At 36.8% G+C, this 20,505-nt stretch overlaps 2 protein-coding genes and 7 non-coding genes across 9 annotated transcripts; 8 read left to right on the top strand and 1 right to left on the bottom strand.

The window, feature by feature from the left end:
- Positions 1-9: 9 nt before the first annotated feature.
- sb:cb1058 (uncharacterized protein LOC394209 homolog) lies at positions 10-7,111 on the top strand. The gene is made up of 3 exons (XM_044097708.1): positions 10-1,567; positions 3,991-4,620; positions 5,915-7,111. The coding sequence occupies exons 2-3, from the start codon at positions 4,030-4,032 to the stop codon at positions 6,068-6,070; spliced, it is 747 nt and encodes a 248-aa protein (XP_043953643.1). The 5' UTR covers positions 10-1,567; positions 3,991-4,029; the 3' UTR covers positions 6,071-7,111.
- A 2,304-nt stretch (positions 7,112-9,415) lies between these two features.
- LOC122821154 lies at positions 9,416-9,486 on the top strand. The gene has a single exon (XR_006368960.1). It is a non-coding gene; the product is annotated as a small nucleolar RNA SNORD26 (small nucleolar RNA).
- Positions 9,487-11,779: 2,293 nt separating this feature from the next.
- Positions 11,780-11,846, top strand: LOC122821153. Its single transcript, XR_006368959.1, has one exon. It is a non-coding gene; the product is annotated as a small nucleolar RNA SNORD29 (small nucleolar RNA).
- A 165-nt stretch (positions 11,847-12,011) lies between these two features.
- On the top strand, positions 12,012-12,081 carry LOC122821155. Its single transcript, XR_006368961.1, has one exon. It is a non-coding gene; the product is annotated as a small nucleolar RNA SNORD30 (small nucleolar RNA).
- Positions 12,082-12,263: 182 nt separating this feature from the next.
- LOC122821160 lies at positions 12,264-12,389 on the top strand. Its single transcript, XR_006368966.1, has one exon. It is a non-coding gene; the product is annotated as a small nucleolar RNA SNORD22 (small nucleolar RNA).
- A 167-nt stretch (positions 12,390-12,556) lies between these two features.
- Positions 12,557-12,630, top strand: LOC122821158. The gene has a single exon (XR_006368964.1). It is a non-coding gene; the product is annotated as a small nucleolar RNA SNORD31 (small nucleolar RNA).
- A 2,132-nt stretch (positions 12,631-14,762) lies between these two features.
- LOC122821159 lies at positions 14,763-14,841 on the top strand. Its single transcript, XR_006368965.1, has one exon. It is a non-coding gene; the product is annotated as a small nucleolar RNA SNORD31 (small nucleolar RNA).
- A 482-nt stretch (positions 14,842-15,323) lies between these two features.
- Positions 15,324-15,396, top strand: LOC122821156. The gene has a single exon (XR_006368962.1). It is a non-coding gene; the product is annotated as a small nucleolar RNA SNORD31 (small nucleolar RNA).
- Positions 15,397-16,313: 917 nt separating this feature from the next.
- Positions 16,314-18,862, bottom strand: arl2 (ADP-ribosylation factor-like 2). Its single transcript, XM_044097658.1, has 5 exons — positions 18,656-18,862; positions 17,884-17,994; positions 17,549-17,711; positions 16,596-16,676; positions 16,314-16,531 (listed from the first exon to the last, which is right to left on the bottom strand). Exons 1-5 carry the CDS (start codon positions 18,718-18,720, stop codon positions 16,397-16,399), a joined length of 555 nt encoding a protein of 184 aa, XP_043953593.1. The 5' UTR covers positions 18,721-18,862; the 3' UTR covers positions 16,314-16,396.
- Positions 18,863-20,505: the final 1,643 nt, after the last annotated feature.

The following is a 20,505-nucleotide window of genomic DNA, read 5'->3' as shown; positions in this document are numbered from 1 at the left end:
TTTAGATTAATCTAAAACTTTCTGAGTTTGTAGGCAGAAGCTGATAATACATCATTGTAGCTTCTTTGTCTCTAGTCCCATTTATCATGAGCCACAGGTTGAAGACCTCTGATGTGAAACAAGATGGCTGACAATGAAACGAATTGTCAGAAACAAATATTTGCTAACCTGGATGGACTGACGTAAAGTCATAAAGAAGAAATTTACTCTACAACAACAATATGAAGCTAATTAAGTCGTAAAGAGAACAACTGCTTCATTGGACTATTGGATTGTGGGACTTCATTTTTATGACTTCTGATTTATATCTGTGGGCAAGTCAACATTTTAGAATAACAGCCAATAAATCATGTCTGTTGGGAACATGCTCAGTTCAGGCGACCAATTTTACAATTAACTGGTTCAATAATTCAATTGTTCAGTCTTTAATATCACTTTATTGACATTAAATATTGTTTGATTTATGGAATTTATTTACTACTAACATTTTATTTTCTTGAAAATTACATTTTTGGAAAACCTGGATTTATTTAAAATTTTTTCCACCATTGGGCTCCTTTGTTTTCTACAGTTCAGAGTGACATCGGCACACCAAGGCCGCCATCTTGTTTTTACTGCCTTTATCCATTTGAAATTTGGACTCAAGTCTACAACGATATTTGAGGCAAATTAAGAGTTTTTGTTTTGTTTTAGACGACACTTGTAAGACAATAGAGTCAATATAATACAAGAACAAAGTGATAATATTAGGAGAATATAAAGTACTAATTTTATGAGAATTCATGTTCATTTTTACTTCGGAAATATTCAATCTTTTAATGTTTATGCATCAAATTATTATCTGTATCAGGACTTTGAAACAATCGTGCAACTATTTGAAAGAAACATCTACACAACTGATTGGTCACGCCAGAGCATGATTTTTTTTCTCAATAAAATAATTATTTTTGTAATTTTAAGATGTTTTCTCTGGTAAAGTTGCGTCTTTATTCTGCATATACTGCATATTTTCGTAATTAAACACAAAGTTCTAGTTCCCTAATACTCCAACGTACACTTCGACACTTCACATATTTTCTGTATTATTCTTTCTTTTCTTAGAAAAACAAGTGATTAAAATCAGAAATCATATCTCTTATGAAACAATCAGATATTTTATTTTTAATCCAGATTCCCCAGCCTGTACTTTGACGTAATGTGGGTTAAAGGTAACTAGTTGATCAACCTTTGAGACTTTTAATTTATCTCTGACAGCTGTTCAGGTTCAACATTATGACTGCTATTCACTGATAACAGGAAGCCTGCAAAAGGTGCAGAGATGCGCTTAGTTTATGTTTTAGTTTTCAGTGCAGAACTTTTGTTTTTATCTCTAAGAGTGTAAAGAGAAGGTGTGTCTGAACAGTACGGACACAGAGTCCCTGATAGGATTTTTTTTTTTTTTTTTTGCTGCTGCTGGATCAGCTCAGCTCATTAATGACGTCACGTTGGGGTGGAGCTTGTGGTGCGTTTAAGGGAGCCGTCCCTAGTCATTCACACACAGCAGGAAAAGGACTCCGGACAACAGCAGGTAAGACTTTACAATACTTTTTATTTTTACATTAATTCAATTCAGCTGTTATTAGTTAGTTATTCTGTATCCAGAATGATTTATTTCTGCTACCAGCAGTTATACTTATCATAAAAAACAGTCTTAAAAAGATAAAAAGAATTTTAAAAAAGATGTAAATTACCACCTTTTATTTATAAAGTTTAGGATTTTTTTTCTTCAAGTTATAGAAAACTTAAAAACTCAAATGGTGACTAAAATAAAACAGCTCAGCTACGTTTGAATGTTAATTTTATAATTACTCAGTAAAAGAAAGCTGACTAATCATAACCAGGAAATAATAATAAAGTCAAATTAGGTAAAAAAAAAAAAAACCTTTACGTTTAGATGTTTTGTTTAGTTTCAAAATGGGCGTCTTCTGAAGGAGGATAATCCATCCATAGTACCATCTAAGTAACATCTATTTAAAGCAGATATTATTCTTTAAATGTGTTTTTTTCTTTTTTACGAAGACCAACTTTTCCATTACTTGGTTTGTGTCAGGCAGAAGAACATCGGTGGTACAAGGTGTTGTTGCATTCAAAGTGGTTCTGCCTCTGATCCGCTGTGGTTGACGGTTCATCCAGTTTAATCCCAAAATATGAGCACAGAAGAAAACAAAAAACATGGGGAAACGTGTGTAGCATTCACTCCAACTGCTGATACATTTAAGAAATTTAAATTGTTCCAGATGAAAGAACATTTCCTCTTTTATTGACTTCAGTCAGTGACACTGCTAACAACTCTTAACAACATTAGCAACAGTGCACATCTCTGTTTTATATATTCAAACATTAAAAGGTGACAAATATTGGACCATACTTTGTTTACTACTGGTGTAACGTGATAAAAACCATCACAAAGTAAGCTAACGTTTGGTAAGTTTCTTTCCACATGAGAAATTCAAAGTTTTCTTACTGACCTCGACCTCAAAATCCAATATGGCGGCTTTGCTTAAAACGTGATATTTGTACTAAAACATTTTTATTCTCGTCTGACAATTGTTAAATCTTTACATACTGTACAACCTGTTTTAGTGAACATATAGTTACAAAATGCAGAAATTGTTGTTAGCTTGTAAGGCTAATAGTAGTTAGCATGTTCACAGATTAGTTCAGTTAGCTAATTCCACTGGATTTTGAGATTGAAAACACAATAAAAATGTGTTTGAAGCTGTTCCCAGATTTAAGATCATAGATGTATTAACACCATATATTTAGAAGCTTGTTGCAGTCCCTCCCAGTTGAAGTCAAAGCGTGACGCTGATTCACACTTTGATGAATCAAATGCTGCATGAGTTGCTCCTGTTTAAGGCTCCTATATGGACCATGAGGCTAAAACCTAAACCACACCCTAACAACTAAAGTAACTTTGTCAGACAGACAGTTAAGTTTATTTTATTTTGCCCAATTAAAATAAACACCAAACTTGCTAAGACTTCATGGTATTCTGCTTTAGATAATATCATATTCTGACTATTAGTAACTTGTGAATCATACTAAAATATCCTGGCTTCAACTTTTCCTTTCAGTTGGAAGTTAGTGATTGTGGTTGTTAGTTTGCATATGGCAGGAGAGCTGGATATCAAAGTCAAACTTTCTGTGTTTGTATTTATCTCTAAGAACAATGTGCCTTTGGTTTTGACATCCGGTTTACTGACAACCCTGATTACACTGACATTGACCTTCTACAGGACACACAATCCACAGCAGCTGATCTACACTGATAAACCGGCAGAGTTTTGCACAACCTGTACCAACGTAGCTGGAATTTGTACCAGAATTATCCATTAATAATCTTTCACAGTACTGACTTTTCAGTTTTATCTTTTTTTAGCATCAGACCCTTTGAGAGTGACCTGAGCTGATTGAAGGTCAAGAAAATTTTAATTTAAAGGGGACTTGTTATACAAAATTCTAATTTTGGCACATTTTTGTACTTCCATTTGGGTCTAAAAAAATAAAATCTGAGCTACAAAATGTTTGGTCAACTGGTTTTACTGCTGTTTGCTGTGTACAATGGCTGCTGGAAAAGACACGTGTTTTGTTGTTGATTTACCATCCTGAAACCCCGTTCTGCATTCTTGTTAGTTGTGCAGGAGGCTCCACTTGTTCTTTTCAAAGATGTACAGTTGTATAATTGCACATAAATTTGCAGCGATTTTCACATTCGAGAGTTGGGGGGGGAAGTGGTTTTAGGGTCTCTGTGACAGCTCATTCTGAAAGGAGCTCAAAATAGGCAGAAGTGACCAGACTAAAATCTTATTATTGTGCAAAAAATGCAATGAGCATGTTCTATATATATTCTACCCTGCTCAAGAAAGCATAATAGGTCATTTCTAAAGAATGCTGATGGATTATGTAACGATGTTAATCTCTTAATCTGTCATGTCTTTTCTGTTTTAGGATAAACAAAGAAGTGTTTAAGAAGAAAGCAAAGACAACATGACGATCGGCAGAAACTCGAGGAAAACCTCAACCCGTAGCTCCATTCGGGCCCCCAAATTCCTTGATAAGTCCAGCGGCTTCTACGGCCGCCTTGACGAACCCGAGCCCGCCACAGACGACGGGTGTGAAATAAGCGGCGGTAACGTTGAGGCTGAGGTCAAAGATGGCAGTTCCTACTCCACAATGGCACCCAACACTTTGGCAGACGAAGACGTGGACGGGTTCGGGGCGATTGAGGACGACGGAGAGACTCTCCTGCGAAGAAAGCCAAGCCGCCTCAGCAGCAGGTGGAGAAGAAGCACCAGCAGGAAGCAGAAGGACGAGAAGGTAGAAGAGGACCAAACCCAAAACGAGAAGTCCAGCCCGGAAGTTCAGGAAGACAAGATGAAGGTAAAGACGGAGGAAGAAACGGTGAAGGAGCCTGGCCTTGTTCACTTCCAAGTTCGGGAGTTTGCGGATGACCGGGTTCTGATCCGAGACAACAAGAGAGGGAGAGAAAAAGAGGAGGAAGAGTCAGAGGAAGAGAGGAAGATGAAGAAGGAGCAAGAGGAAGGGATGAAAATGGTGAAGAGGAAGAATTATCGCAAGGTGAGACTTTGTTTCTGCCGGTTTAAGGTGTCAGACAAATTCCACATTAATGCTGCTTGGTTAAACTTTAATCCCCTTAAAGGTTACATAACCGAGCATGTGGAACAAGAGGGCAAAGTTCTGGCTCATCATTGGTTATTAATCACCAAGGAAACCCTTCATATCACCTTATTAGTACATCACCACCTGGGACAAAGTACAGCAGCCACTGGTGCATATCACCAACACAGTAATTGCCATTTTTACCTTTACCTCACCCTTAATGGGTCATAAAAATTAAACCAGGGGCCAGAGGTCAGCAGGCGGCGCAAAACGTGTACTTTCACCATCCTCGCATGTCGTAGAGATTTTCTGCTCCGACTGAGACGCGTTCACTCCAAGGTGGCATTCCTTAGTCTCCGGTGTCTCGTTCTTTGATCAGTGGACTGAAACGAGAGCCTTCCTATCAAACCACCGGAGTGAAAACATTCCTCTGATGTTAATCTACCAGCATAATTCTCACAGTCAGACCCCCAGTACCACCAGATTAGGACTTTTTAAGCTTGAAAATGGCCAAATATGAAGTTTTTCCACTGTTCCAGGACCCAAGAATCATGTCTGACTCCCTCCGGAAGTCTTTCAGACTAGATTTCGAAAGTACAAAACACTGTTGTTCTAACAGTGGTCAGCTGCTCTTTGAGCATATCAATTAGCAAATCCAAGCGTTTCTCAAACTTGAAACTTTAGTCCGTTTAATTGAACTGTACTTTGTCTTCGTTTGTGGAGATCTGAATTTGCAATCGAACAGTGATGCAGACCAAAAAAGCAAACTCTAGTCCTCTTAAAAACCTATCTTAGTTTGGTTGAAGTGAACTCTAGCACGGTTCGAATGCGAATGCCAAGAGGACCATCAAACATAGACCCAATTAGTGTCTCCTAGGTAACTTGTTTCTTTCAAACCTTTTGACATTTCTGATGATCCTTTTCACCATTGTTGGTTGTGTTGAAGCTCCTGCTGGTAAAAGTCCCTGAAATGTAAATATTCCCACTAGTATTAGACTTTATTTCCTAGTTACTTTCCTTTCCCAGAAAAGAGTGACATAGCCGCCCCACTTTTAGAAACAATAGGCAGCTTGTGCTCCTAACAGGGAAATTTCAGTTTCCAGTGAACTATACAGGTGAGCAGAGCAAAATCCATTGAGAGATACGAACAATCTTGCAGTAAAAAGCATAAAAGAAAATATTAAAATGTAATCCAAAGTAACTAAAGCAGGACTAATCTGCACAATCTCCATGTTTAATTCTCTTCCTTCAGGCGTTTGACCGGGCGCTTCGTCGCGGCTGGGAGGCCTTCATCACCAACCTCTACAGCGTTACGCTCACTCCTGTGACCGCCTCCTCGCCAACATCGACCTCGCCTTCGCTGAAGAAGAAGAACCTGCACTCGTCTGTGCTGGCTGAGTTTCGGTAGAGCTGCAGCAGAAAAACATGGACTTTTTAAAATCCAACATAATGAAATCAGGGCTGGAGTTTCAATCCTGACATTTACAGGACCTTAGATTAGGTAACATAAACAATAATTATTGATGTTTGTTACTGAGTCGTAATTGCTCAGTGCAGTCTTATTGCTTTGTTTCAGTTTGCAGACTGCAGGTATTCATTTTACCACCTGGAGGAGCGAAGCTGTGAATTTTGCATTGAAGTCTAACATTTGTGACTGAGCTGCTCCTTTTATTTTCTACTTTATTCTAAAGAGTGAAAAAAATCTCTTTTTTTGTTATATATACATCTCACGGTCAGGAGCATGAAGTGATGATATTTTGTTTCCTTTGGTTTGGCATGATGAAACCGCTCATGTGTTGATGTGTAACTGCTAAAGGAACTGAAGATTTCATCAGCAGCGATGACTGATCGGTGGAGTTTTTGTTTTGGTGACATCCGCATTTTTATTTATGGCTGATCAGGGATCAGCTGATGTTAAGGAGTCTGGATCCACACCCAAACCCACACAACCACCTTACACATGTTTCTGACTCATATCCACACGCAATGCATCTGATTAACAGTATTTATGGAAGAATATTTAAACACCTATGTGCCAGCACAGAAAAACACTAACTACAACTTTTCATTCCTCTTATTTTGTTCTGATGAAGGTTGCAGAAATCTGAAGGGACAAACTACAACTTAGTGTAAAGACAATAATGTGAGCAACTGTGTATTTCTTGTTGTTTTTTTTGCACAGGAAATTGGCAATGTTTATCCTATGTATTTATTTCCATATGAAATTATTTAAAACATTATTATATAACACATTTATAGTTACTAGAGTTTTGTGTAAATTACACAAAATGCTTTGTAAATAATTATTTTAAATATATTTTAATATTTAAGATTTCTTTTATTTTGGAGACTAATACAACCCTGGTGTCCTTCAGTGAGTATTTAAGAGATGTTGACGAATGATTTTTGTATAAATAAACTGTATTTGCAGTAAATTTTTAAGAACTTTTCAAATGTTTGTCTTAATTATTAATGTTATATGCATCTTTTTATGTATTTAGTAATTAAAATTCTAAAACATGTCATAAAAGAACACTTATAATTACTAAGTTTACATAAAAACATGTTCTGTATATCCTTTCAATAATAGAGCACTCTATTAAAATATTTACTGCAAATTATAAAAATCATTTAGGTGACATTTATTTTATAACGAATATTAAGGTTACTAAACTGTGGCAGTGTTTTTTGATAATCAGCAGGTTAAGCAACTATGTATTTTTTGAGAAAAAAAATTATTTTTCTCAAATTTTAAGATACAAATTCATTAAAAGAAGAAAAGAAACAAACCAAACATCTTAAGGGTTTTCATACATCTTTAACATAGGGGAAGAATTGGATATTTATAACTGAAGACTGTTTTTTTCCCCCACATGAATCAGATTTAGACCAAAACAATCCTGCTGTTGTAATTCTACATGGAGTATGACTGATACCGATTCTCAACTAAAGATGACTTATCTTATGCAAACATAACAAATCCAGCAACAGGTTTGGTGCAAGTATAATTTAAAAGATTAAGAAGGAAATCCTGGATCTACAACCAAAGTCTGCTGATCCTGTTTTGAAATGTAAGCAGCAGTGTGTTAATTTGGTGCAAACATAAAAACACTGTGCATACTACATTACAACAGCTTAATGCTAAGTTTGTCAGTGTTCAACAATCAATGACTGAAAGGTGGAGACATTAAGAGAGACCAACTAATGTTTTTGGATGGTGGAAGGATGCTGGAATGCCCAGAAAGAAACTAGATAGGAACAACATGCAAAATCCATGCAAAGAAGCTCTAAATGTACACACAAGACCTTTTCATTGCAGCAACAGTGCTGACAGCTCTCCACTCCATAAAGTATAAGGACTTTGTACAGCGGGGTGCCTGTTTGTGTTGATTAAACATGCAAAAACGCAATGAAATAAACTCTTCTCATGATTTAGGGCACAGTTTTTTGTGGCGCCCCCTAGGCCATACATACCTGGGTGGAATATCAACAGTTGGTTGGTTGTGTAGGTTTGTCGGTGCGAGTGTTGAGTTACTTCACTTGCATCTTACAAAAATATAAGCAGATTGCAGAATACGTACATTTATGCTGAACACATTCTTTACATTTCTGAGGAACTGAAAAAGACGAGTGATTTCTTCAATAATTTTTTTACATGGTTAGTAATTTATTTTAATCATTACTGCGGAATCAAGAAATTATTCGTGTCAAATAAAAAGTTTAAGAGCATAAGTATAAAGTGGTTGCTTTGAATGGATCTGCTGCCACCTTGTGGTCAAAATCCGAAACGGAAGTGACGTCAGCAATAACGTTTCGCCGCTTTAAAACATATTTACGAGTTAATATGTTTCTTAAAATAAATACTGTACTTTTGCTATAATACGCTTTCTTTAACGTGCTCTAATCTTAGTATATCAAAAATAAAGCTCATAAATTTGTTTTCCCGCTGAATGTTCCAGGGTGGGAGGAGCCAAAGTAGCGGGACATAAAAAGCAGACGCACCGGATTCTTCTTCCACTTCCTCCTACCCTCTGAGGCTGGTAAGATCAATTATCCCCTTCTTCATTATAGTTCTATTAAACATTGTTTTATATTATTGTGTTATTATACGCAAATGGTCTAAAGTTGAATTGGAACTGCAGCTGACCGATGCCTGCGGCCCGCAATTAGCGTTAAGGTGTAATTAATCCAAAAACGTCGCTTCTTTCAAGGGTGCAGCACGAAGGAGCCGAGAATAATCCTTCACCATCCGCCTTTAAATCATGCTAATCTTTCTTTCTTAATGCTCCAGACTGAATTCAAAACGTCTTTTTAAACTTTTTGCTTCGTTATTTTCGCCAAGTTTCGGATGGAAATTATACATTTTCCAGCTAGAATAAAGGGATGGCCGTTGCTCGCTTGGCCCGGCTGCTAGTTGTTGCATCGTCTCTCAATGATGATAATTTTCACAGACCTGTCCTGAGTGACTGTGATTGCACTTTTATTATTCTGATGTGAGACGTTGCATTTTCACCTTTTTAGTCATATATTTCAACAACTAAATCCATGCTGCCTGGGTAGGTCGCATGGACCAGTCACGTGTTGGCTGCTTGGGAAAAATGCTAACTTAGCATGCTAACATTTATGCTCTTGTCGTTTAGCAAAGAAGATATGGCGCACGGTTTGCTGCTAAAGGTGAGGTCTGCATCTTACATGGCACCAGTTTATGCGCATAATGAAGTATTTTTAAAATCTTGAATGTTCTGCTGTCATGCTACAGTGATGTTCTATTTGAACTCTCTCACTGAATAATCCATTGAAGACAATTCAATTATTCTGAGTAGCATGAGGCCACCAGAAACAAGCTTTTTATTGTCTCTATTATTACTGAAATCATCTTTTTTTTCCAGGTTTGGCTTTTGAGGCTTCTTGCAAAAGAAGGTAACTATTAATTTAGCGTTTAACTAGGAAGCATTATAGGCTGAATCCCATTTCTTAGTTATTTATTTTACCACTCCCCTGTTCTTCTCTCTAACCGTACAGTGGACACATTATGGTGCCAAAAAGCACCATTTATGATTTAATGTTACATATTATCCATAAATTAGTCTTTCTGTTTGGGTTTCTAACCATACAGTCATAGAAATTTAAAGAGGAGTGTCAAAAGCAAATGGAATGGATTAGCAGCGTCCAGGTCATGTTTAATTTTAGTCTCTGCTGCCCAGAATTTGAGTGGTTAGCTTGTGAAAACAGTCATAAGGCTGTCAGACAGGAACAGTTTTATTATAATATACCAGGAAGATATGAGTTATCACATTTACTTTGTTGTTGAATTAAAAGTATTTTTGGTTGGAATGGATTTTGATTTTGCAACATATTTTAAACACCTGCAGAGCTGTACTGTCTGACCTTCCCACTAGAATATTGAACGGGAAACATAGAGATGTAATGGGATTTAGCCTTACAAGCTGGTTCTGTGTTAGTTCACCTCTTCACCAAATGTTTGTTACAATTTCATCCCTTCTTACTTTATCTAGTACATAAAGACATCCAATCAATCTCCTTTGCTAGAGAGTTTTAATTTTATTTGTGGTTCAGTCCTTTTACTAAGGATTTATTACACTCAATTTCCAGTCCAAACGTACCAGTTTGAACTGGTTGATTCTTAAGAAATACATTTTATCAATAAAAATCCTCCTGAATGGCAGCCATCCATTCTGATGAGTGATGAAACAAGTCATGTGTTAAATAAAATTAAGGGGTGAAATAACCAGTAACGCACACGCAGCCTTCAGTCTCTTCCTGGTGGAGCTTGTTTGCTGCAGTGATGAATCTTTTTGAACTCTCTCTTACCGAATCAACCTTTGAAGAAACCCCTTTACCAGATTCTGAGTAGCATGATAGCTCCAGCAGATATCGACTGTTCCTGGCTTTTATTTTGGTTTAAAGTTGATTCTAATTATTCACTTTTCTCCCACAGATGTGATCAACACCTTCAGCAAAGATGAACGCCTCAAATCCAGCAGGTAATCTTCTTTTTAGGTGAAATTCCCATTAACCTGAAGGCTTAAACTGATGATTTTATAACTGACAAGCATATGCCTGACTCTTCTGATGACGGCTTATTTATCTGAACCAGCCCTAAAACAGAACAACGTATGTTTTATTTTAAGACATTACCTAATAAGATGGGGTTTTTTTCTTGCAGGATTTGTTCCCCAATAACATCATAAGTGGTGGAGAGGTGTTAGAAACTTAGTGGAGGTGAGTAAAGAAACGAGGTTTAAGGTTTAATAAAAGCTGTCGGTGTAAATCTGATGATTACCCTTGAAGACAAGCATATGCCTGAACATAATGAAGTCAACTTTTAATCTGATTGCCCTGAGATTAACATTTGGGACCAGAGGAGAAGCTTGTGCAAATTAATAACTTGCATGTTTTTGTTGCAGTTGAAAACCCTGATGTGAAATATCAGCTGTGATAAATACATCACTAATGGGTAAGTTTACTTAATATCCTACCGCTGTTTAGTTTAGAGTTAAAGTTGTTTTGTTTGAAAGGATGACATGGGTTAGCACCCATTAATCTCCTGGACGACTCAAATGTCAAATGGCAGTTTGTCACCAAAGCCCTGATCAAACATCCAAACATTCCTGCAGACGATTCTTCTTTCGTTCTGATCTAATCGCTTTTTCTCCTGCAGTGAATCTAAAGTGGCCGACATTCTGGCACTGAAAAATCACAGACATGTCCTGGTAAGGATTTTTAAAACTAAATCTTCTGTAGATCATAAAGGGGTGAAAATTAACTCTTTAAGTCTTTATAAGCCACTTCTGGGTACAAATTGTTCAGATTTTAATAGTTCAGGGTGTAGACTTGCACATGCAGATGAGTAACTCAAGAATTTGTTCACTAGTAACCCTTTAATTGCATAAATCTTATTTATTTCTACATTTTCTGAAGATCTGTAGCATCCTACACAATTGTGCAAACTTTATCCTTTGTCTTGTCTGGATGAGATTTTACAACATCTTGATGCTCAAATTGTAGGAAAGCTTCACTGTGGCTTGTTACAGAGCATTTAACCAGCGTTTTGTGCTGATTTCCACCCTGTAGGAGAACTTTAGCTCCAATGCAGCTTCAGTGATGAAAACTACTCAGCTCACTTTGACCCGATGTGAAAATTATCCAAACACCTGAGCAGCTGCATTCATCCGTCTGTCCAGGCTTTTTATGCGCTCTGATCCTTTTTATTAATTTAATGTTTTTATTTTTAACAGAACAGCTTTGCCGACCTGATGGAGAGTTCCTGTTTTGAAGGTAAGATCTGAAAATTTGAGGTTTTAGCTCCATTAAGCCGTAGATCTGCTGGAAATGATGAGAAAATCTGGAATCTCGTTCGTCTGAACTGCTGTTGAGAAAAAAAAACATCTGACATCAGTGGAGTTCAGCGTTTATGCACCTTTATTTAACCAGTTCAGTCCTTTTAATCTCGCCTTTCGTCCTTCCAGGTCAAAATCAGGAAGTGATGTCATCGAGGTTACCCCTCCACATAACTGCCGTTCATCCAGGTGAGCAATATGACTTCATAAAGGGGAAAATGTAACTGCACTACTTGGTTTCCATAGTGATGACACCCGCACGCGTCTTACGCCGTGTGCCAATGCCAGACCTGAAAAGGTGAACCCACTGGCATTGCCACGGCAACAAGGGGACAACTCGTTGGGGCTACCAACAGTCTGATTGGAAACGAGTTGAAGGGATTTGACCTTTTTTAAAACTGATTCGCCGTAAAGATGGCGGCTTGGAGTGAACGACTTCCTGTTTGTGTTTCAGGAAGGAGGAGCCGAGTGGCAGCGTTGGAACGAAGCGCAGATGGAGGTCGGTTCTGATTAATAATGTTTAACAGCAGATGGGTGGATGTGATGATTCCTTGTTTACCGCCCCAGTCTGAGAAGTAATGACTGATTGGTATTACTCTGATCCAACCCAACTGCTCAAACATCAGATGAAGCTTTACTTTCCAAAAATGTCACTTTTAGTTGGTTTAGTTCAGAGTTGCAGGAACAACTGAAGGTGACAGTCAGTCATTACATAATGCTGTTCCTTTAAGACCCTCTCTTGGATAAATGTGTTTCCACCACATCTTACTAATGTTGATGCTAGGAGCGGCCATCTTGAAACGGGGAGTCCACCTTGCAAGTGTTAACTAGGGGTAGTCAGGAGTTGCTCCCAGTTTCCCAATAGGATATTTAACTTTGGAGGGATTTTATGAATTTATTATATTTTTCTTTCTTCTAACTGGACAATAAAAATTTTTAATTGGAAAACAACAATAGTTCAACACAGAAACCTTTTTGAGTTATTTTATACAATATTTGGACTGTAAAAGTTGCAGGAATGTTGGTCTCTTTAACTTGGATGTGGTTTTTAATTAGTGGCGTATTTGAATACGATTCATTACTTCACAGTTTCTAAATGTTAATTCTGATCTACTTTCCTTTCTCTCCTCAGGTTGCAGTTGCCTGAACCATATTGGTGAGTATTGTTTTTCTTCCATGTTTGAAGTGATCTCAGGTGCAGTTCTGGTCAGAAGGTTTGCATGCATGTATGAACTGGTGCAGGCTGTTTCCAGGTGGATTGGGCTTAAATTTTATTTAAATACCAACTGGGCTGCTGGTGAATCTTGAGTTTCCTCCCAATTTGTTCAGTTTAAGCTTTGACTTCAAACTAGAAACTGAGAAGCTTGATTAACTTGATATTTGCACCAATTCTCTAATCAGTAAAAAACTTGAGGTTAAGTTGAATTATTCCATCACTCTGCAGTGTAGCACACCAGAAAGTTGCATATTCAAGGGTTCCAGCTCGAACCTTTGCATATATTGCCTATTTTTAAATGACTAATTGACCTATATTTTATATATATATCTGTAATTGAAATAAACATGTTTAAGTCCAAACCCTTTATTGTGTTTTATCAATGTCTCGTCTAATTTTTAATTGTTGTAGGGGAGAATTAATTCTGACTTATCATTTTAATTTGAGTAATTTTAATATTAATGGAAGCAGAGCTTCAGTCAGAGGCTTCTTCAAAGCCTCTGTAACACAAACGACTAGAGGAGATCTTCTCTTTTGAATTGATATGTTGTGCTTTTATCAAAGTGATGGTTTTGGTCAGTTGGTTGAAATTTGTTATTCTACCACTAAAAGCCCAGTTTGCTTGAGTGAATGCAACCTTCTGACTGGGACAGAACAAAGTGGCACGTTGACCTTTTTGGTGACGGGAATGATGAATACAGCCGTGCGAACAGTCATGGGGTTTCTCTGTCCCCCCATCTACTAGTATCCCCCCCTGTTGACTCAGTACGGTACTGAGAAGCCTGAGGGGGCCGTCCTCAGGTGTAAGGTAACCTGCTGAGCTCTGATGGAGCTGGAGGTTCTGGTTGAAATTGACTGAAACAAAAATCTGACCTCATCCTAGCTACTGGTTGTACCTCAGAATCCAATAAATGTCATGATCATCACTTTGGGTCCTTTCTGTTTTTCAGATGGAAATCGTCAACTGAACCATATTGGTGAGTATCTTGAAGAAGCTTTTTAAATGGACCTTTAATGATTAGGATGTCTCTATTGGTTATATGAAACATGTTGCAGTTTTCTTTGAACAAAATCATTCTTGGATAATAATGCAGATCAGTTCTGCCTATTTTGAGCTTTCAGACAGATGCACAATTATATAACTACATTGTTGAAAAGCAGAAGTGGAGCCTCCTACACAACCAACAAGGATGCAGCAAAGTGGTTTATGAATTGTAACTGCTAGTGGTGGATGTTTATCACTTATAGTGAGAAGTTAAGAATTTTAACTTATTCTAAATTCCAGTTATTGATTTTAAATTATTGGGATCGTTTACCATTTTCTCCACTTGTCAGTAGGTGTATAAAGTGCCAATAAATTTGAAAATGTGATTGAATATTTAATTTGTGCTGTTTAGTGATGTTAAAACACATTGACTTGTATCCCATTTAAAAAAAGCTGCTTTTTTGTGTGTAGTTTTCAGAAGTAGAGGCCAAATGTAAATTTTTACACAATGGTTCTATTTTTTTAAAAGTTATTTTCTAATGGAGATGATGATTTTCTTGTTGATACCGCCCCAGTCTGAGACGTAATGACTGACTGGTATCCCCCTCTGATCCACCAAGTTCACAATTTATCACACTCTGATCGTCACTCGGCCACTAATTTGCTACTTTTTGCAGGTTTTCTTCTCGAGGACGATGAAACCAGACCATGTATTCCAGGTATGTAAAACCAACTCTGATGTGCCTGGAATTGTAGAAGTGATGTGGTACGAGATGACCTACAGCCGTCCGTCCCAGCATCAGCTGGTTTCTGCTCCTGTTGGCTCAGTATTGGCGCTGAGAACCCTGAGTTTGTCAGGTGTAAGGTGACCTGCTGAGTTCTGATGGAGTGCTGGCTGATAGTTTGGCTGAAAAACAAAAGCTGATCACATCCCAGGCTCAAACTTTGATTCTCTTATGGGTTGCACATCTGTAACGGTATATTTAAGTAAATGTTGGCTCTATGCCTCTTTTTTTTCCCCACAGCCTGTCGTCTTGACTTGAGGTTTGCTGGTGAGTATCGGAGCTTCTTTGAGTTTAATGTTTTTAGAAACGACCACTTGCACTGTGATGAGTTTCTGTGACCGCCCCAGTCTGAGAATCAATGACTGATTGGTATTGTTCTGATTTCTGTGGTGTTTACTAGCTCCTTAACCTTTTACATCCCACCATCTGTCTAGTCTTGTTTATCTAACACATTTTTTTTTTTTCTTTTAATGCAGGAGGACTCGAGCTGAATCTGAAGAACTTGCTGTTTAGATTTTTTTTAAGCTGTTTTGTGTGAATTTAAACTGACAAAAATATAAAAATTGTCTTTTTTTTTCTATAAAAAAATTAAAACTGCATTAGAATTTCATGTTAGTATGTTGGAGTTGTTGTAGGTGAGGAACATAAATGAGTTTAAGTCAAACTTAAGGAAAAAAAAAAACAATCCACTGCAGATTAGTCTGATTTGTCTCCAAGAAAAATGGCACCAATTCAAACTCAGATTTCCTTTTTTTTTTTTTTCTTAATTCTTAGAATACTTGAGATCTAATAAAATTAACTTGTGCTGTCCTGTCAGTACACATTTAAACTTTAGGTCAGTTTTTAACCAGCAGGAGGCACAATGGGTTTAAACTTAAGATATTAAAGAGTTCTGGACTCTGGAAGGAGTCGGGTCATAATTTTCTCCTCAGGCATTTTAATTTTGATACTGGTTTGTTAAGAAGTTGAGTTTTGTTGCGAAAATATACCATCAATTCTGTCTGGAACATAAAAGCAGACCAGAAAAAAGCTTTACCTCCATCTTGATCCTCTTAACCCTTAAATGGACCGGCACACGTTAATGCATTTGTAGCCACCTGCCAAATTCAGGCTGACGGGGAGTTTGAGGTGGACCAGAACCACTAGCTTTTAGCTACTTCTAGGCTGCATGTTTCTGATCCATAAATGGTGCTGTAAATAAAACCAATGTTTCCACCAAGACAGGTTGTGGATGGGATTTAAACCTTTTGCCAAGTTTCATATATAAAATTTACCTGAAAGTCAATTCAGAACCAGAACCTTGATCATAGAGACAACCATTTAATAAAGACAATCAAACATCTCTTATAACACAAAGTAGTTTTCTAATTCTAACAGAACCAGAGTCTCATTCTGAAGTGAAGATCCTTGCAGCAATATCATCCAACAACCAGTCCACTCCGGCCAACAGGTTCTCTCCAGTCACTGCGCTGCAGCCGATGATGCACCAGTGATGAGTTTTGATGTCATCCAGAGCCAACATCTGCATTAAAAAGAAAAACATGGAATGAGCCCATCTAGAAAAGTTGGGACTTGTTTTATTTTACCTCTCGTATCGCCTCTTTGGTCAACGCTCCTGGTAAATCCTGTTTGTTGGCAAACACCAGCAGCGTTGCACCAGCTAATCTCTGCAACAAGAACAAAGATGATGGAAATAAATCATCTGGACTCTGCAATAGAGCGGGAACTAACTACTCAATTATTCTGGTTGGATTAAAAAAAATTGGCAAAATTTTGATACATCCTTCAGATTTTTCACTAAACCACATAAGCCTTTTTATACAATAAATACAAATACATTCAATTATTCATACCTTTACTGATCATTTGTGGTAAAGGATACATCTGCAGCTAAAACTATTCTAACATCTGAAAAGCTCAGCAGTTTCTAGTTGATTTATTGACACAACTAGAAACTTGACAAATAGTGTGTCAAAAAAACAACAAAAAACTAAAAATAGTTTAGGTTTTTAAACTATCTCAGTTTAAAAACCTAAAATAGTTTTTAAACTATTTTAGGTTTACTGGTTAATAATTGGAAAGCAAAATGTGTTTAACATTTTTTTAACAGAATTTGAACCGAAAAGCTAAAATTGTCAAGTTCTGAGTAGGACATTTACAACATTTTATTTATTTTATCTTAAATACAAAATATATTTTGAACAGTTTTGTTAAATTATAACTCTGTGTCTTTTTTAGTGTCTTTATACTCCTATTAGTTAATTGATTACTAAGTTAGTTGACGATTATCTCAATAATCGATCAATCGTTTCAGCTCTTCCTCCCTAATCTAATTATTTCCTTCCAGAGTGGCAGATTTGTTTTGCCAACATCATTCTTCTTCAATCAACTGAGATATGACTAGTTTATGTAAAACTCTCACCTACTTACTTGTAATCCTTGATTTTTGCCAAGAAATCAAACCAACCAAAATATTGAAACATTACATTTCATGGCTATAGTTTCTATGACTTTAACCAGAATTAGAAGTAAAGTGAACCTCCTCCAGCAGCAGCCCGCTCAGTTCCTGCCTGCAGTCCTCCAGTCGGAGTCTGTCAGCGCTGTCCACCACCCACACCAGCCCGTCCGTACTCTCAAAGTAGTTCCTCCAGTAGGAGCGCAGGGACTTCTGACCTCCAACATCCCAGATATTCAGCTTAAAGCTGGAAAAACGTCAGAGTGAAATCAAGGGGGAAATTCAGCACTCTTTCACAGATGATTACTTCCAACGCTCAGATTAAATAACGCAGACAGTTCTTCCTGTCACACATGATTTTCTCATGTCTGAAAAATGAAAAGCAAAGCTTTTGTCCTCCAGGACTGAAAGCTACTGACCCTTTGTGCTCCAGGGTTTTGATGTTGAAGCCCAGCGTTGGAGAGATGGTGCTGATGTCTTCTCCGTTGAACTTCTTCAGGATGGTCGTCTTCCCTGCGTTATCCAGACCTCTGCAGGGAGCAAAGTTAAAGAAACTCCACACAGCTTCAGATAAATACTATTTGTAATAGTTGATTTATTATTTGTCCTTTTGAATAGCAACATTAATATTCTGCCTTAGTACTTTATTGAGAAACCAGAAGCAAATTTAAGGTGGCAGGACGCTGGATTGGCTCTACTATATTAGTTGATTTGTTCCCTTTTTTGGTTGAGGCCTTGCATGTTTGGACAATTATTCCCCCTGGTTTTGGTCCATTTGATTTGATGTGCAACTGTGAGAAGGATGAGGTTCCAACCATCTCTTCCATCGATTATAGTGGACAATTATAATGAGATTATTTCTCACTGTCTGACATTAAGTCAGTTATTTAAAACTTTTTAATGTCAATTTCTTTACATTTGATTCTTCAGTTCTCTCAAAAGCACTTTGAATTACCTTTAAATATGATGCTACAATTACACTTACCTAGACGTCCTAATTTATCTACATTGTTAAATATTTATCCACTTTTCAAGTATAAAGTATTGTGATAAGAAAACAGAAAAACATGCAGTGTTAAACGCAAGTGATGCAGCAAACAACTTTTCTTTTATACTCACATTTTTTTCTACTTTTTGCATATTGTTCTGGATGCTACTTTGTTTTTAGCTAACCGTTATGGAAAAGGATACAGCATCAGAAGCCTCATCTCCCGCTCCTTCTGCTTCATCTTCTTTAATATCGTCAGCAACCCCATCTTGAAGCGTAAAAAATCCCCAAAATAAATATTATCGTATTACAAAGACAGCAACCGTTGGTTAATGGCTAAACGTCTTAGCTTTCAGAAGCCGCATTGGAATCCATCAAGCTTCCGGGAGTGTTGGACCCGCCCCTCTCAGCTTCCGATTGGGTAATTTGCTCCTAACAAAGGTCCGATTGGCTGTTACGTGTTCTTGAAGCTAGTTGATTGGCCAATGGTTAGCGAGGGTGAAATTGTACTGAAAACGGTTATGAACTGCTGCCTCTATACGTCAACGCTTCCGCCATGTTGGGGCGGGAAGCTCTGTGCGGCAATAGAACTAAAATGTGCATTATTTGTGCATTAATATGCACATATTTTCCTAAATTTTAAGTTATGTTTCCATTTAATTCTTTGAAACCTCTCTGCAAAGTATGACTTCCGTTAAAAGATGTAAGTGATCAAATGTCAGGAACTTTCATTTTATCCCTGTATCTAATCATGGAAGGTATCACTTTTATTATTTTTATTGGAGAATTTACATAATTTCTCTGAGCCTTATACTGCAATATGCTATTTATTGTTGTCTATGTTTTGTTTTGTTTTTTACCCCAGATTGTATTAAATAAACAAAATTTAACTATTAGAACCTTAAAATAATATGGGACTATATAATGAATAATGTACATTTTGTGATATGTTCATTAGTTTTTCACTGATTTTTTAAGATCAAAATTATTTTAAAAAACAAAAAATAAAATTCTTTTTGATAAATGTTTTTGATACTCAATAAGATTTAAGTTATTTTTGTTTCATTTACCCATTAAATTTGTGTAATTATTTTATCTAGTGTAGTGTAGATTTCAGAGAAATGTACACTAGTGATGTGCGGGAATTTTGTCGCCACCAAGTGGTCAAAGTTGGAATCACACTATTATTCTAAATACCATGTCCAGAAAATTCGATCCTCATTCATGTGTGAAAATGGCCCAGTCAAAGTTTAGATCCAAATAAGTGTGAATCTGTGGCAAAACGAAATATTTATGTATGTATTTCCTCCATTCTGACAGAGCTTGAGCTTGACTTGAAGGGAAATACTTTACGTGAGGTGTAACTGTAGTAAAAGATGACGCAACATAGTGGTGACCAAGACTGGCTCACTACAAACAAAAGCCACAGTTTTCAGATTTTTTTTGTAAAATAAAAAATAAAAATAACAGTACTGTATTATTTTTCTTTTAATTCCAAATTGTTCAGTAATTTGTTCAGGTCTGTCACATAAATCCTTAATGAAATACCTTTCACTCTGCAGTGTCAAAATAGAAAAAAGGTTCAAACATAAATGTAAATATAACGTGTGACTGACTGGCAACCTGTCCAGAGTGTTCAAACAATTTCTGTACCTACAGCAGAGTTTGTAAAAGAAAAAGAAGAAAAACAAAGAGTACAAAAAGAAGTGAAAACCAAAACAGTGTGAGGTGTTTGAAAGTGCAATTATTGCAAGTAACATTTCTTGCTCTAAATCAAATGCTTCTCCTAAGATAATCTTAGAAATCAGCTCATATATTTTAAAACTGAGAAGAGACTGCAGTGTTACAATGATGCAAAGAAAGTCTTTAAAATAAAAACACCATCAAATAAAAAAGAAGATATGAAACCAATACTTATGGAGAAGCAAAACCTGAAGTGCAGACTATCTAGTACAAATCTATATTAAAAAGCACATCAATGCAGTTTGTCATCAATTTTTTTGTCAATTAAAATGTTTTCTGTCCAAAGAAAGCTGTGCAAGATCAAAAGTTC

The sequence above is a fragment of the Gambusia affinis genome, linkage group LG18 (assembly GCF_019740435.1).
Source record: "Gambusia affinis linkage group LG18, SWU_Gaff_1.0, whole genome shotgun sequence".
Classification (NCBI taxonomy): domain Eukaryota; kingdom Metazoa; phylum Chordata; class Actinopteri; order Cyprinodontiformes; family Poeciliidae; genus Gambusia; species Gambusia affinis.
Note: the sequence above shows the minus strand (reverse complement) of the source record. Positions and strands in the feature narration are given on the sequence as shown.

Bases quoted from the DNA above. Each gene is read 5' to 3' on its own strand.
- sb:cb1058 (XM_044097708.1), top strand. From the start codon at position 4,030: ATGACGATCGGCAGAAACTCGAGGAAAACCTCAACCCGTAGCTCCATT. The intron at 4,621-5,914 runs GTGAGACTTTGT...CTCTTCCTTCAG, and splicing joins AGAGGAAGAATTATCGCAAG to GCGTTTGACCGGGCGCTTCG.
- arl2 (XM_044097658.1), bottom strand. From the start codon at position 18,720: ATGGGGTTGCTGACGATATTAAAGAAGATGAAGCAGAAGGAGCGGGAG. The intron at 17,712-17,883 runs GTCAGTAGCTTT...ACGTTTTTCCAG, and splicing joins AAAACCCTGGAGCACAAAGG to CTTTAAGCTGAATATCTGGG. The intron at 16,677-17,548 runs GTTCACTTTACT...TTCTTGTTGCAG, and splicing joins GCGGGCTGCTGCTGGAGGAG to AGATTAGCTGGTGCAACGCT.